A 14,030-nucleotide genomic window follows, 5' to 3' on the forward strand; every position below is an offset into this window, starting at 1 on the left:
GTGCACAAGGTAAACTCACTGTTCCTCGCAGACTCGGTGTACAGAAAGCACCCTCAGGGAAGGGGCGCAAGGAGGACTGGCTCTTCTCTGGAGTTGCCCAGAAAGGATGCAATCTGCTCAAGCCATGAGGTTAGTAAGTTGTCTGCACCAGCGCATGTCCCCTAGGCAATACTTCCTTCTAGCAGCCGTGCTCAGAGGATGGGCATTCCGGGAAGTGAGGACACCCCTGCTTAGAGTGACTGCTAAGGGTTACATAGACCTGGTTCGAGACCCGAGTGTGCCACCTCCTAGCTGGGAGACCTCGGACAAGTCCTTTAACCACATTTCATCTCAAGGTCCTCATTTGTAAAATGAAGACAATTGTATCTATCAAACAGGATCCATGACTAATTGGAGTATATTTTGTGTAAAGTTCTTAGTGGTATCAGATCCTTTTGGTTGCAAACAACAGAAATCCTCCTCCTTGTTTGTCCAGAAGGTAGAACACCTTTCTTCCTCTGCCGTTCAGGGAAGTCAGCTTGGTCCTCACTGGGCCAGTCCTGGAGGCTGCGCTGTGACTGCTGGAGCCTGCCTGTTCTTGTAACCCTGGTTGTAACAAGGACACTGGAATTATCTCAGTTGGATTCTAGTATGGACTTTAGACCAATCAGGGTTGCTACCCAAATCTTATGGGGAAGGTTGAAAAGATGTGGGAACAGCAATGTCCACCAGCGTAATGTTAACGCAAAAACATTCAACGCTGTGAAGAATTTCTGTGAGTTTATTTCAGCCAAACTGTCGACAATTGCCAGGAAGCAAAATCTCAACCGATTGGGATAATGCTCCAGAGAATGGCGGTTTTTCATCTATTTTTATACATTACAATCAGAGGAGAAGATGTAAGTGGGTGACATGAAAGCCATTGGTGATAGATTAGGGAGGTGGGAGGAAGCAAAGGGAGTGGGGGGACCTCTGGGGCTGGATAAAAAGTAGAATGAGAGAGACATGCTTCTTTTACTCAGGTGGTGCAGGATCCTTAACAGTCAGCAATTAACATGATACCAATAGCAGTGAAGGAATTTATGGTCTCTGTCCTGGCGCCCAGGGCATTTGGTTGTGCCCTGAGGGGGTCCAGAAAAAAAGTTACAAGTTACCCTGACATTTCACAGGGATGTTATCGTAGATGCAAAAGGACCATAGGCTCAGTTAAGGTAAAGAGTGACCGTGTCAGGGAAGACACCCATCTGGGCGGTGACTACCCACCACAGCTGCTTTTAGTTAAAGTTTAATTTCAGACCATCCTTGTGGTCACTTTAGGTGTGAGTTTGCAGGACCGCCACGCAGGCCTCCCCTGAGCTGTCAGGTTAGCATGTGGCCCCTTTCGTCCACAATAGGGAGTAGCAGGTACTCAATAAATTTTCTTCCCCGTTGCCCGTATTTCTTGTGCATCTGTCCCCAGCACTGGGGGAGGAATTTGCATGCAGTGGATGCTCTCAGGTGGACTGTGGATGAAAAAAAGCCACATGCTAACCTGACAGGCTCAGGGAGGCCTGCATGGCAGTTTTGCAAACTCAGACCTAAACCACAAAGGATGGTCTGAAATTAAACTTGAACTAAAAGCAGTTATGGTGGGTAGTCACCGCCCAGGTGGGTGTCTTCCCTGACACGGTCACTCTTCACCTTAACTGAGCCTGTGGTCCTTTTGCATCTACAATAACATACCTGTGAAATGTCAGGGTAACTTGTAACCTCCCTTTTTCCAGACTTCTCAGGGCACAACCAAATGCCCTGGGCGCCAGGACAGAGACCATAAATTCCTTCACTGCTATTGTTATCATGTTAATTGTTGACTGTTAAGGATCCTGCACCCACCTAAGTAAAAGAAGCATGTGTCTCTCATTTTACTTTTTATCCAGCCCCAGAGGTCCCCCCCCCCCTTGGCTTCCTCCCACCTCCCTAATCTATCACCAATGGCTTTCATGTCACCCACCTACGTCTCCTCCCTTGATTGTAATGTATAAAACGAAGTGAAAAGCCGCCATCCTCCGGAGCACTATCCCAATCAGTTGAGATTCTGCTTCCCGGCAATTGTTGACAGTTTGGCTCAAATAAACTCACAAAAATTCCTTACAGCGTTGAATGTTTTTACTTTAACAGGACCAAGGAACCCCACATTTCAAACATGAACTAGATTTCAAAAAGGAGGTTTTAGTCATTCACTTCAGCCTGAATTACCCAAGATAACAGTCCTTTTCTTTATTCTAAAGTGGGTAGCAAATTATGGGCTGAAAACACTGAAGATGGAGATCTCCGGCCGCCTCGGTCCCGCTGGCACCCGTCAGAGGCTGGTAAGAAGGCCGGCAGCAGCCACAACCTGCAGCGCCTTCCCCAGCGGGGAGGCCACGGTAGTCGGGGTTTGGGAGGCGGTGGTCTTCTCTCCCAGCTCCTCTCAGCCACAGTGGCAGCGGGTGTGGGGGAGAACTCTGTGAATGTACAGACATGGCTTCTGTTCTTCCTGCCAAACCTTGCCCCTCCGAGTGGGGCTGCTCTTGGGGGATAAATCCTGCTGGAGGAAAAGGGAACCCCTTAGGTGCTGCTGAAATGACCAGGCGGTGGGAGGACACACAACCAGGCACTTGGAAGATTCAGAAAAGGCACGTTATTGCAGGAGCACCGGTGCTGCTGGCTCAGGGGAATCGGTTCCCAAAGCTGAGCCCCGAATGCAGCGGGGCTTTCTCTTAAATTGCCCTAAGTTTCTTTGTCTCTCAGCTTCCGGGTTTTTCACGGGCTTTTGCAGCCCCTATGATGGTTGTAAGGGGGAAGTGAGATTATGACCATCGCCCTGGCTGGCGCCAGCAGTCAAGCCCCCTGTGGGGGCTGTGCATGATCGATGGCCCTGTAAGTTAAGTGTTTAGGGAAACAGGTTTTGCAAGGCTGGGGCACAAGCGGGAAGGGGGTTGGGGCTGAATTATAGGTTAGCATAGGTGCCAGAATGCCGACTCAAGCTGCCAGCCCAGTTGCCTTCACACAGGGGGCTGAGGCCACGCTCAGGTTAGAGGGGCTCCCTGCAGTGAGCGTCAGAGATGGTGCTGAGCACACAGGCGGAGGCTGGCATTCTCACCAGCAGGGACTCTGGCCCCAGAATTGATGCTGGTGCTGCCAGGATGGTGGGGGCAGGGTCCTCACGGGAGGTGAGGGTTCTAGTCTCTATTTTCTACATTTGGGCTCTTGTGTTCTCATTGGAACAAGCACATTTAGTACAAAATGAAAATCTAAACGTGCTTTGTTAAAGACCCCATTTTCTCTCCTTGCCCTTTTCTACAACACGAGAGGCCCAGTGCACGAAATTCGTGCAAGGGGCTCTGCCTTGCAGCTGCAGCAGCTTGCCTCAGCCCTCGCAGCCCCAGCTTTGTCCAGGAGGTTGTTTGGCTGTCCAGTCTAATTAGCATATTACGTGTTTATTATTATAGATTACCAACAAGAGGTACCCATAATGCTAAAAATAGCCACCAAATTCAAAATCATCCAACAGAAAAAATTTTTAAAGGAGTTTAATCATGCTGTCCCCCTCTCCATCCAAGGTCACCTTTTAGTTTGAAATTTATGGACCTCCCATCCTACCATGAGGAGTTTTCTGCTTTAAAATTCAGAGATAGGCCTGGCCAGAGTGGCTCAGTTGTTGAGCATCAACCTATGAACTGGGAGGTCACAGTTCGATTCCCAGTCGGGGCACGTGCCTGGGTTGCAGGCTCGATCCCCAATGTGGGGCATGCAGGAGCAGCCAATTAGTGATTCTCATTGTTGATATTTCTATCTCTCTCTCCTTCTCCCTTCCTCTCTGAAATTAAAAATATATATATATTTTTTAAAATGTAGAGATACTGTATTTGTTATAGTGACCACAGTGACCACATTTGCCTCAGTACCATTACCCCCAATTCCCCATTCCGTCCTAGAACCATACATCTAGTAATAGAATAAAGGAAACGCTTTAAAACAAACAAACAAAAATGTATGCTTAACAATGTTTGGGAAATTACTAACACAGAGGACTATCTTAGAGGGTGATGGGATATGAAGAAAAGTGATGGGAATTTGCCTTCACTTGCGTTAATCCAGGGGGTGCTGGGACACATTCAGTGGACACCCCGGGAAATGGGAGCGTACGTCATGTGCCTGAAGAAGGTGGTGAGATGCTGTGTCCAGAGGCTGCAGTGGCTGCTATCTGGTGAGCCAACCTGCTGTCCTGGGGGTAGAGGGGAGGGGAAGAGGAAGGCAACCTCAGGGCCAGGCCTTCCTAGGCCAGGCACTCACACACTGTCAGGTGTGGGATTAGGCAGGAGGGTCGTCAGGTACAGCATGACTTCTGGGTTCAGAGGTCTGGCAAGGTGCTGGATGATAGGGAGGTGGAGCAGGGGCCAAAGAGCCCCAGAGGGGGCCCAAGTCTGTCCACGTGAGTTCTGCAGGGCCAGCTTCCACACCTTGCCTCCCTGGGTGTGACCAAGGGATGACCATCAAGAGGTTCAATTTATTTTTTTAAAGGAGGTGATATATATATATATATATAAAGGAAGGAGGGAGGGAGGGAGAGAGAGAAATATTGATGTGAGAGAGACACGTTGATCAGCTGTCTCCTGCATAAGCCCCAACTGGGGATCAAACCCGCCACCTTTTGGGGTTCGGAACAACGCTCCAGCCGACTGAGTCACACCAGCCCAGGTTCCGATTAGTCTTGGTTGGGCCCCATAGAACTTCCCATGAAGGCAGAGATGGGAGGGGGTCCTGACAGAAAAGTCCCCAAGAGTCCACGGCCCTCTGTGATAAGTGATGGCAGGAGAGCCAGGCTCATACCCCAGAGGAGGGTGTGCTGGGTGAGGAGGTGGACTGAGCATCAGGCCCAGGAGGCCAGGAAGACACTAGAACTAGAGGGGGGAGGGTAGGCTCGCGGCCTGTGGTTCCCGGGGCAATAGGAAGAAGGCAGGCAGGAGCCTTACAGAGAGCCCTGTGGGGCCCTCAGTCCCTGTGGAATCCACCGGCCAGTCCTCTGGGCAGGCCCTGGGCAGTGGTGTAGTGATGACTACCACTGTCCAAAGACTCCAGAGAGGCCATGGCTAGCGGTTGCCTCAAAGTGTCTATCAGAGGACCCGGGTGTGAACCTCAGCTGTCACTGCCAGTCCAGGTGGCCCTCTCTGTTTCCCATGAGATAAATCCCCAATCCATGAACCACCTCTCCAGCTTCCTCTCTTGTCCATCTCCCCGTGGGTCTCTGCTCAGCCTTTGTTATCCCACACATTGGCGTTCTCTCTGTCCCTCAAGCCTTCAGTCATAATTGGTCTGCTTCCCACCCACATCCCTCTAACTCAGATCTCCACGTTATGGGCTGCACTAACACTGTCAGAAGCCACCGCACAGCTCTGTCTGTGCAACGCCTGTCTTCCGTGCCTCTCTCTCGCTCACCGTTGCACTTGCACAGTACCAGGCGCTAAAGGACGCGGAGCTGATTTCTGTTGGTCGGTCGGTGGACTTTGCTCTGTAATATCTTTTCCGGACCAAACAATACTGAGGTGCTACTGAGTCCAATCCCTTAACTCAAGGCCAGGGCAGTTATAACCACTTGAACAAGTGGTCACAGGCAGAGCCGCAGCCAGACCACCGGCCGCTCTGCCCTAGGACAGTCCACCCCTCCAACAACACAGAGGCCCTCTCCCAGTGGGTTGACATCTGATCGAGGATCAATCAGGCAACAGGTGTTACAAGATCATGAATTGGGCAGCCACAGAGAGGAAAGGCTGCCGGAGGGGTGAGCCCTGACTCCTTCCCTGCCTCTGCCCCAACCCACCTGGCACAGGGAGCCGCCGACTGTTCGGCACCATTTTGGAGAAGAGAGTGTGCATCCTGCTGGACACCTCGGGGTCCATGGGCCCCGACCTGCCGCAGGTGAAGACAGAGCTGATTCTGCTGATCTGGGAGCAGCTGAGAAAGCACTGTGACAGGTGAGAGGCCGGGGTGTGGGGCCGGAAGAAGACCGAAGGGGTAGTTCTGGGCGTCCCCGGCCAAGGGCACGCCCTCCTCGCTGTCCCAAGGGCCAGGTCGTCTCTGAAGTGCCCTAATGAAGAGCTTGTTGGGGCAAGAGAGCGCTGGATTCCCCGGGGAGTGAGGCGGATTCTAGGAACCTGCTCAGGCCCAGGCAGTTGCACGCAGAGGAAAGGACCGCCTTGAACTGCATCTCACTGAACTTGATTTCCAGGGGTGGAGGCAGGTGTGTCCCCTCTACTCTGAAGGTTTGACCGTAAGGGGACAGCAGGAGGCTGGTCCGAGGCTGGGACTCACTCTGGCCTTAATGGTAAAAAGAGGAAACTTTATTGAGCACTTACATTCATGGTTCCACTCCATCGTCCCAGTGACCTGAGGCAGGGTGATTAGCCCCATTTTTCAGAAAAGGAAGCTAGGACTTAGGTTAAATTTCTCTGAGATCATATAACCTGCAAGTGGCTGAGGGGGTGTTTAAATTTGCTTCTGTCTGCGCCCAGCGCCTCACTGTGTGCCTGCTTATCCTCGGGTAGTCACAGCCCTCTCCCCCAGGCCCTGGCAGACGTCTTTGCGAAGGTTACTTCACCGAATTCAGTATAGACGGGCCCTTCTAACCAACCTCTTCCTCCCTCCCCAGCTTTAACCTCATCGGCTTTGCAGAGGACCTGCAGCTGTGGCAGGACTTTCTGGTGGAGACCACAGACGCGGCGTGTCACGAGGCCACGCAATGGGTGACCCACCTGCGTGCTCAGGGCAGCACCTCAGTCTTGCCAGCGCTACTGGCAAGTTACACCCCTGAGCCTGACCTGGTAGCAAAGAGGAAATAGCACCACCCTATACACAGACCTGGCCTGATACTTTAGGACTTGCTAAGTGTTAAATCACATGATCTTCCCAACAACCAGAGAGAGGGGTTCCTGTTGCACAGGCTCAGCACGGTGACTGACCTGCTGGGTGGAGAGCCAGGAGTGCATGTGCCTGTCCTGTCGGTGGTGGACTGAGGGGGAGCCTGGGGAACAGTAGGCCGTGGTTCCCCTACGGTTGGCACCCAGCCCTGAGCCACACACCCTGCGTGCTCTTGCAGAAGGCGTTCAGCCTTCGCGATGTGGAAGGGCTGTACCTCCTGACCGACGGGAAGCCGGACACAAGCTGCAGCCTGATTCTACGTGAAGTCCGAAGGCTCACAGAGGCGCACCACGTGAAAGTGCACACCATTTCCCTGAGCGGCGCAGGCAGGTGGGGCTCCCGCAGACTCGGTCCCGCGGGCCCAGTCCCAGGAGCCAGGCACCGGGAGGGCCGGGCAGGAGCACAGCGAGGCCACCCTCAGCCCGCCCAGCAGGGGCCTGGCTGCAGTGAGGGCCTGCACAGACTCCGCGGCCACCCTGCACTTCTCCCCATTTATGAAGATTTAGAGGAAAAGGTTTAAAATAGCACTGTTGTGATTGTCATTATAAATGTTCACCAAGAAAAACATGTGTTAGACAGGAGAATTTAAGTGCTTCAGAAAAATTGTTAATAGTATTGGTAAAATTTGATTATTTAATACTAGCGGCCCGGTGCATGAAATTCGTGCACGGGGGAGGGGGTGTCCCTCAGCCCAGCCTGCACCCTCTCCAATCTGGGACCCTTCGGGGGATATCTGACTGCTGGTTTAGGCCTGTGGGATCGGGCCTAAACAGGCAGTCAGACATTTCTCTCGCAATCTGGGACCGCTGGCTCCTAACCACTCACCTGCCTGCCTCTCTGATTGCCCCTAACCCCCCTGCCTGCCAGCCTGATTAACCCCAACTGCCCCCCCTTCCAGCCTGATCACCCCCAACTGCCCCCTTCTGCCGGCCTGCTTGCCCCCAACTGCCCTCCCCCCCGGCCTGCTCGCCCCCAACTGCCCCCCCCTGCCAGCCTGCTCACACCCAAATGCCTTCCCCTGCCAGCCTGATCACCCCTAAGTGCCTCTGCCTCGGGCCCACCACCATGGCTTTGTCCGGAAGGTCTCTGAGAAGGTCTCCCAGTCTAATTAGCATGCTACCCTTTTATTAGTATAGATGTGATTACTTAGGTGTGTATTTTATTTCTGTGTCTAAACTATGAGCTCCATAAAGGTCACACTGTGTGGCTGGCAGGCCTAACACATAGTAAGCACTGGATGGAGGTCCAGTTAGGAAGAGGGCTGAAGTATGCCAGCCGTGTGCCTTGAGGAGTCCAGTCTAAATGACGGCACCATCACGGTGAATCCGCTTCCCGGGCCACAGCCGCTGCACCGGCCAAGACTGGCTGGGAGAGTGGGCTCGGTGATGCTGACACCGCCTCAAGGGCCCAGAGCCTCAGGGTCTGAGGCCCATTGCCCTGCAGACTTCTGTACCAGGACCCACCACTGGGGTCCCAGGGCAGGGCCTGGTGGCTCAGTGGTCTTGTCCCCGGCCCTCTCTGTTCCTCCCTCTAGGGCGGAGGGTAACTTCCTGAGGAGCCTGGCCTCCCTCACTGGGGGGCGCTATCACTGCCTTGTTGGTGAGGACCTGGTCTCCCACATTCACCGCCTGCTCAAGAGCTTCCTGCATGACCGGGTAGGCTGTGGAGCCACTGAAATGGCTCAGTAATGTTAGCGGACATGGCTGTTACCCCTCACTGCGGAGGCCCTGCATCTCTTGCCAAAGGACTGGCGACAAAGGCTGTGCCTCCCTGCTGCTCTCCTCTTAGGCGGCTCTCCTCAAGGTTGGCAAAGAAGCAGCGTTTCAGGTGCTATTTAATGACACAACAGTTTGCATTATTGAGCACTTACTAGACACAGGTCGTTGCTTTTTATAGATAACCTCTTCTACTCTCCCCAGCCAGTCCTGGCCTTTCACAGGAGAGGAAGCAGGCTCAGCCAGGCCTGGGAACAGCCCGAAGTCAGAACAATGTGAAGGAGCTCAGACGCCCTCCCCACCCTCACTCCCCCACCCCCACCCTGTGTTCCTGAGCGCTGGGCTTTGATTCCCACATATTTCTGTCTCCCTGGGTTAGAGTCACTGAAACAGATATTCAAATGACCTGGTAAATAATAAATCTGTCAAAGTCACGGGTTCCATCACACATGGGACAAGAGGAAGACATCAGTGGTCCTCTTCCAATCGAACAGAAAAAGTGTGCACATGTTTCTACCTTTTAGAACATGCCACTGTCAATGATCACATTTCCAAATGATCAAGTAACACAACCAACCAGAATTCCAGATTTCTTTCTGGAAGTTAGATCACTGCCCCAGGCCCTGGCCAGTGTGGCTCACCATTGGTTGAGCATTGTCCTGGGCACTGAAGGGTCGCAGGTTCGATTCTTGGTCAGGACACATACCCAGGTTGCAGGTTTGATCCCCAGTCAGGGTGTGTGTGGGAGGCAACCAATGGATGTTTCTCTCTCACATCGATGTTTTTCTCTCTCTCCCTCTCCCTTCTTCTCTAAAATCATTTTTTTTAAATAGAAGATTACTGTACCAGGACATGGCATATTTTTAAAATATATATATTTCTTTTATTGATTTCAGAGAGGAAGGGAGAGGGAGAGACAGACAGAAACATCAATGATGAGAGAGAATCATTGATCGGCTGCCTCCCGCACACCCCCCACTGGGGATCGAGCCCACAACTGCAACCTGGGCATGTGCCCTTGGCCGGAATCGAACCTGGGACCCTTCAGTCTGCAGGCCGACACTCTATCCACTGAGCCAAACCGACTAGGGCCATGGCATACTTTTTGAAGTCAAGTGTTTTGCATGATTTCTTTGTTCAAGTGACTGCTTTAGGGCCAAATATTACAAGTAATACAGAGGACAGCACAAGTAAAAGTAATGAATGCCCTTATTACACAGGAAAATGAACTTAATGTCGTGAAGGTCCTCAGTTCAGTGTCTTATCAAATGAGACTTTGAGTGAGTTTGTGGGTATGGAATGGGCTCATCCCACGACTCCTGCCAGCATCTCTCTGAGTCTCTGGCTAACTGTGAGAACTTTCCTTTTAAGGCGAGGCTTTGGAATTTCATTGGTTGACAGAAGGAAAAGCATGTCTGGGAAGCTCTGATTTATTACAAGAAATCGAGAAAGGGCTGAATAGATGCTACTGTGTAACAGTGAGATCAGGAGCCCCTGCTGCTTCTGTTCTGTTGACTTCAGTGAAGTCCAGAGACCGCCTCGATTTCCACTACCCTCCCTCCACGGCCTCTCAGACATCTTCTGGCAAAATGTCCTGTTTGCAGAATGACCCCCTTAAGCAGTGGCGAGCTCCCTGTCCCTGGAAACATGCAGGTGGGGTTCGCAGCTGTCCTGCACTGGGTGGGAGACTGCGTTAATTAGCTCTAAAATTCTCCTGCTGAGATTTTGGATTTTCGTGTCCCATCTAGTCACTTAGTGGGTCTAACTTAACACTCATTTCCCATTTCCAAGGACTCCATGCTGCCACTGTTTGAAGGAGATGATTTAAGGAGACTGGCCCAGGAGGTCACCGCGGCTAGGAGCCTCCTCTGGCAAGCCCAGTCACTCAGGTATGCCCTTCAGCAGCCCCTCCCACGCCATGTGGCTGCAGTCCTCCCGCCCTGGGCATGCGCCCTTGTCCCAAGAGCTCCTGCTTTGCTTCTCTCCACCCGGCCCAGAAATCTGAGCATGGGGAACCCCATTCCTTCATTCCTGTCCACTAGGTCCCAGCTCCAGAAGAAAAACTATGCGGAACCTAAGGTCGCTCTTTCTAGAAAAGCCTTCTCGGGTAAGGGGGACGGACTCCACGCCGTCTGCGTGCCTACCAAGGGCCAGGAAGCTGCTCTGTTCCATGGACAGCAGGATTACGGGAAAGAATAAATAACAAGTCCTCTAAACAGAAAGGCCATCCTACAAAGAACCACCAACTGAGCACATCATGACCCTGAGGGTTAGGTGCCTGGAGAGCTGTGGCCCCCCCTTCGCACCTCCCCTGTTCTGGGCACCAGGTTCCCTGGAAGCTGGGGGAAAGGCTCTGCCATCCCAGATCTACACTAACGCTCCTGCTCTGGCCCCAACCACCCCACACTCCAGTCACAAGATCGTCACTTGCTGGGAAGCCCTACACCAGGCTCCTTGCCTGGAATGTCCATCTTGCCGCCCTCTGCTTGGCGACTCCTGCTCATCCCTCAAAGCACAGCTCCAGTGGCATCCGCTTCACTCTGAAGATGTCCCTGGGACCCAGCAGGACTTGGGAGCCTCCAGCCTTACCCCCCCCCCCCCCCCCCCCCCCCCCCCCCCCAACCCGTAGCATCCTGACCAAAACGTCCCTCTCTGTAGAGGCGACACCGCTGCCTACAGCTCGCACTCCACGCCATGCTTCCTTGTTTCCTTGTCAACTCGTCTCCTCAACCAGGCGCGCTCAGCCTGAGGCTGCTGTCCTGACCCTCCCCGGGCCCAGAACTGCCGCGTGGCGCACAGGCAGTAACACTGAGCGCGAAGCTAGTGTGGGAGCCCAGTTCTGGAAACCAGAGGCCAGTCCTGGTCCCCTCGCTCTGTGCTTCCCACCACCCCGGCCCAGGGGGATGCAGATTCGCTGCCAGCCCATCCTGGGAGAAGAAACGTGAGCCTCATTGCCACCCCTTCCAGCTGAACCAAATTGAGCAGGTCCGCCTGGGAGCCTGTCACAGCATGTGAGAGCTTAGTGGGGTCTGCGGGGCCGCCTAGTGCATATGAAATGAATGGCATGTATTATGTGACCTGGGGTCATTTTCTAAGTCAGAAAAAGTTGCCTTTATTTAATTAATAAGATCAAAATTACTTTCGAACTCAAGTGATTATTGGTACGGGTGTGTGTATAAAATTTTGGTGAGATAAAACTTTATTAAAAAATTCATTCAGAATATATGAAGAATTACAAATCAATAAGAAAAAGATAAACATCCCAATTTTTCTAAATGGACAAAAGACTCAAACAGGTACAAATGGACAATAGGTATATGAAAAGGAGCTCAACAACCTTACCCAGTGAAATGCAAACTAAAACCACAAGGAGACACCACTACACACCCACCATGGCTGAACATAAAAATACAATATCAAGATATAGGGCAATCAGAGCTCATGCATAGCTGGAGGCGAGGTGTAAATTGGTTTAACCCAGGGGTGGGCAAACTTTTTGACTCGAGGGCCACAATGGGTTCTTAAACTGGACCGGAGGGCCGGAACAAAAGCATGGATGGAGTGTTTGTGTGAACTAATATAAATTCAAAGTAAACATCATTACATAAAAGGGAACGGACTTTTTTTTTTTTTTTAGTTTTATTCATTTCAAACGGGCTGGATCCAGCCCGCGGGCCATAGTTTGCCCAGGGCTGGTTTAACCACTTTGGAAAACTGTAGCGATTCCTATTAAAGTAAAAAATATATGAACTCCAGCAATTCTACTCCAAGAGAAATCAGTGCACGTGATTTCTTTGACAAAAGACATATTCAAGAATGTTTTATAGCAGCTTTATTTATAGAAGCCAAATATTGGAAACAGCCCAGCCAGTGTGGCCTAATGGTTGTCAAGCCACGAACAGAGTTCACCGGTTCAATTCCCGGTCAGGGCACATGCCCGGGTTGCGGGCTCGATCCCTAGTCAGGGACATGAGGAGGCAGCTGATCAATGTCTCTCTCTCATTGAAGTTTCCATCTCTCTCTCCCTTCCTCTCTCTCTAAAATCAATAAAAACATATTTTTTAAAAATATATTGGAAACAATGTAAATGTCCATCCATGTGACACATTTGTAGAGTGGAATACTGTCCTACTTGTCAATTGAAAAAGAATGAATGACAGCTGTAGTCAACAAGACGCATCAATCTTTTTCTTTTTAATTGATTTGAGTGGAAGTGAAGTGGGGGAGGGGGAGGGGGAGAGAAACATGGACTTGTTGTTCCACTTATGCACTCATTGGTTGGTTCTTGTATGTGCCCTGACTGGGGAGCAAACCTGCAACCTTGGTGTGTCCGGATGATGAGCTACCCAGCCAGGGCCAAGACACGTCAATCTTATGAACGATATTGGGGGGGAAACAACCTGAAAGAGAACACACTGTGGAATTCCACTTATATGAGGTCAAGTACAGGCAAAACTATTGCTGGCAGGAGAAGTCAGAAGAGTGGCGCTTTTGGGGGGTGGGGGGAGGGGCAGGCACCCGGGTCACCCAGGGGCCTCTGGTATGCTGGAAGGTTCTATATCTCGACCTGAGTGTTGGTTACATTGGTGCATATATAAGAGCTCATCACGTGTTAAAAACCAGGTTGCTAAGGCTTGACAAGCCTTGGCCTTGGCCAGGCTCGGTGGCCCAGGCAGAAGGCACTGAACCGGGCCTGACACAGTGGGTCCCGTCTGGTCACTGTCTTGGACGGACCCCCTGTGACACCTGTGACGCAGAGAGCAGGCTGTGGTGGTGGCACTTTGCTAGAGTTGCCATAACGAAGTACCATAAACCCGCAACAGAAACCACGGACAGGTACCAGCAGTGCCTCCCGCCAGAGGCCGCGGGATGAGGTCGGGCCCAGCAGGGCTGAGCTCCCTCGGAAGGCGCTGGGCGGGTCTGGGCCAGGCCTCTCCGGGTGCCAGTCCTCCCTGGACTGCGGCAGCGTCTCTGCAGCCTTACGCGGTGCGCACCCGGGGCGCGTCCTTGTCCGAGTCCCTTTTCCTGAGGACATCGGTCTGCTGCTCAGCCCCTCGTCTGCAGTTACGTCTGCGAGGGGTCTCCTTCCAGCGGAGGTCTCCTCCGAGGCCTGGGAGCTGGGGTTCAGCATGGGAGTGGGGGGGGGGGGACAAGCCAACCCGAAGGGCTGTGTGGTAGACTGCCCGGCCTGCTGTGGGCGAGGAGGGCGCTGCCTTTGTGAACAGAGGGCGGCCCAGACACGGTGTGCGGATGGGCAGCCCTGACGGTGCGCACCCTGCCTCTGCGGTAGAACAGCCTCCGGGCGCTGACGCTGTTAGCTTCCTGCCCAGCTGGCAGCCAGGGGCCTGGCGCACGGCGGCAAAGGACACAGCGGGTCCCTGAGGAGGAGGCAGCGGCCCT

At 52.6% G+C, this 14,030-nt stretch overlaps 1 protein-coding gene across 1 annotated transcript in view; it reads left to right on the forward strand.

The window, feature by feature from the left end:
• VWA3A (von Willebrand factor A domain containing 3A) overlaps positions 1-11,223 on the forward strand; it is a 31,211-nt gene extending 19,988 nt beyond the window's left edge. The window contains exons 18-26 of the mRNA XM_014545417.1: positions 32-129; positions 2,247-2,327; positions 4,099-4,207; positions 5,828-5,972; positions 6,647-6,791; positions 7,094-7,245; positions 8,450-8,570; positions 10,422-10,519; positions 10,673-11,223. Coding sequence (XP_014400903.1) covers positions 32-129; positions 2,247-2,327; positions 4,099-4,207; positions 5,828-5,972; positions 6,647-6,791; positions 7,094-7,245; positions 8,450-8,570; positions 10,422-10,519; positions 10,673-10,829 — 1,106 coding nt within the window. The 3' untranslated portion in view covers positions 10,830-11,223. The remainder of the gene's footprint in view (positions 1-31; positions 130-2,246; positions 2,328-4,098; positions 4,208-5,827; positions 5,973-6,646; positions 6,792-7,093; positions 7,246-8,449; positions 8,571-10,421; positions 10,520-10,672) is intronic.
• The last annotated feature ends 2,807 nt before the right edge of the window (positions 11,224-14,030 follow it).

Source organism: Myotis brandtii, unplaced genomic scaffold, assembly GCF_000412655.1.
Source record: "Myotis brandtii unplaced genomic scaffold, ASM41265v1 scaffold407, whole genome shotgun sequence".
NCBI classification, from domain to species: Eukaryota; Metazoa; Chordata; class Mammalia; order Chiroptera; family Vespertilionidae; genus Myotis; species Myotis brandtii.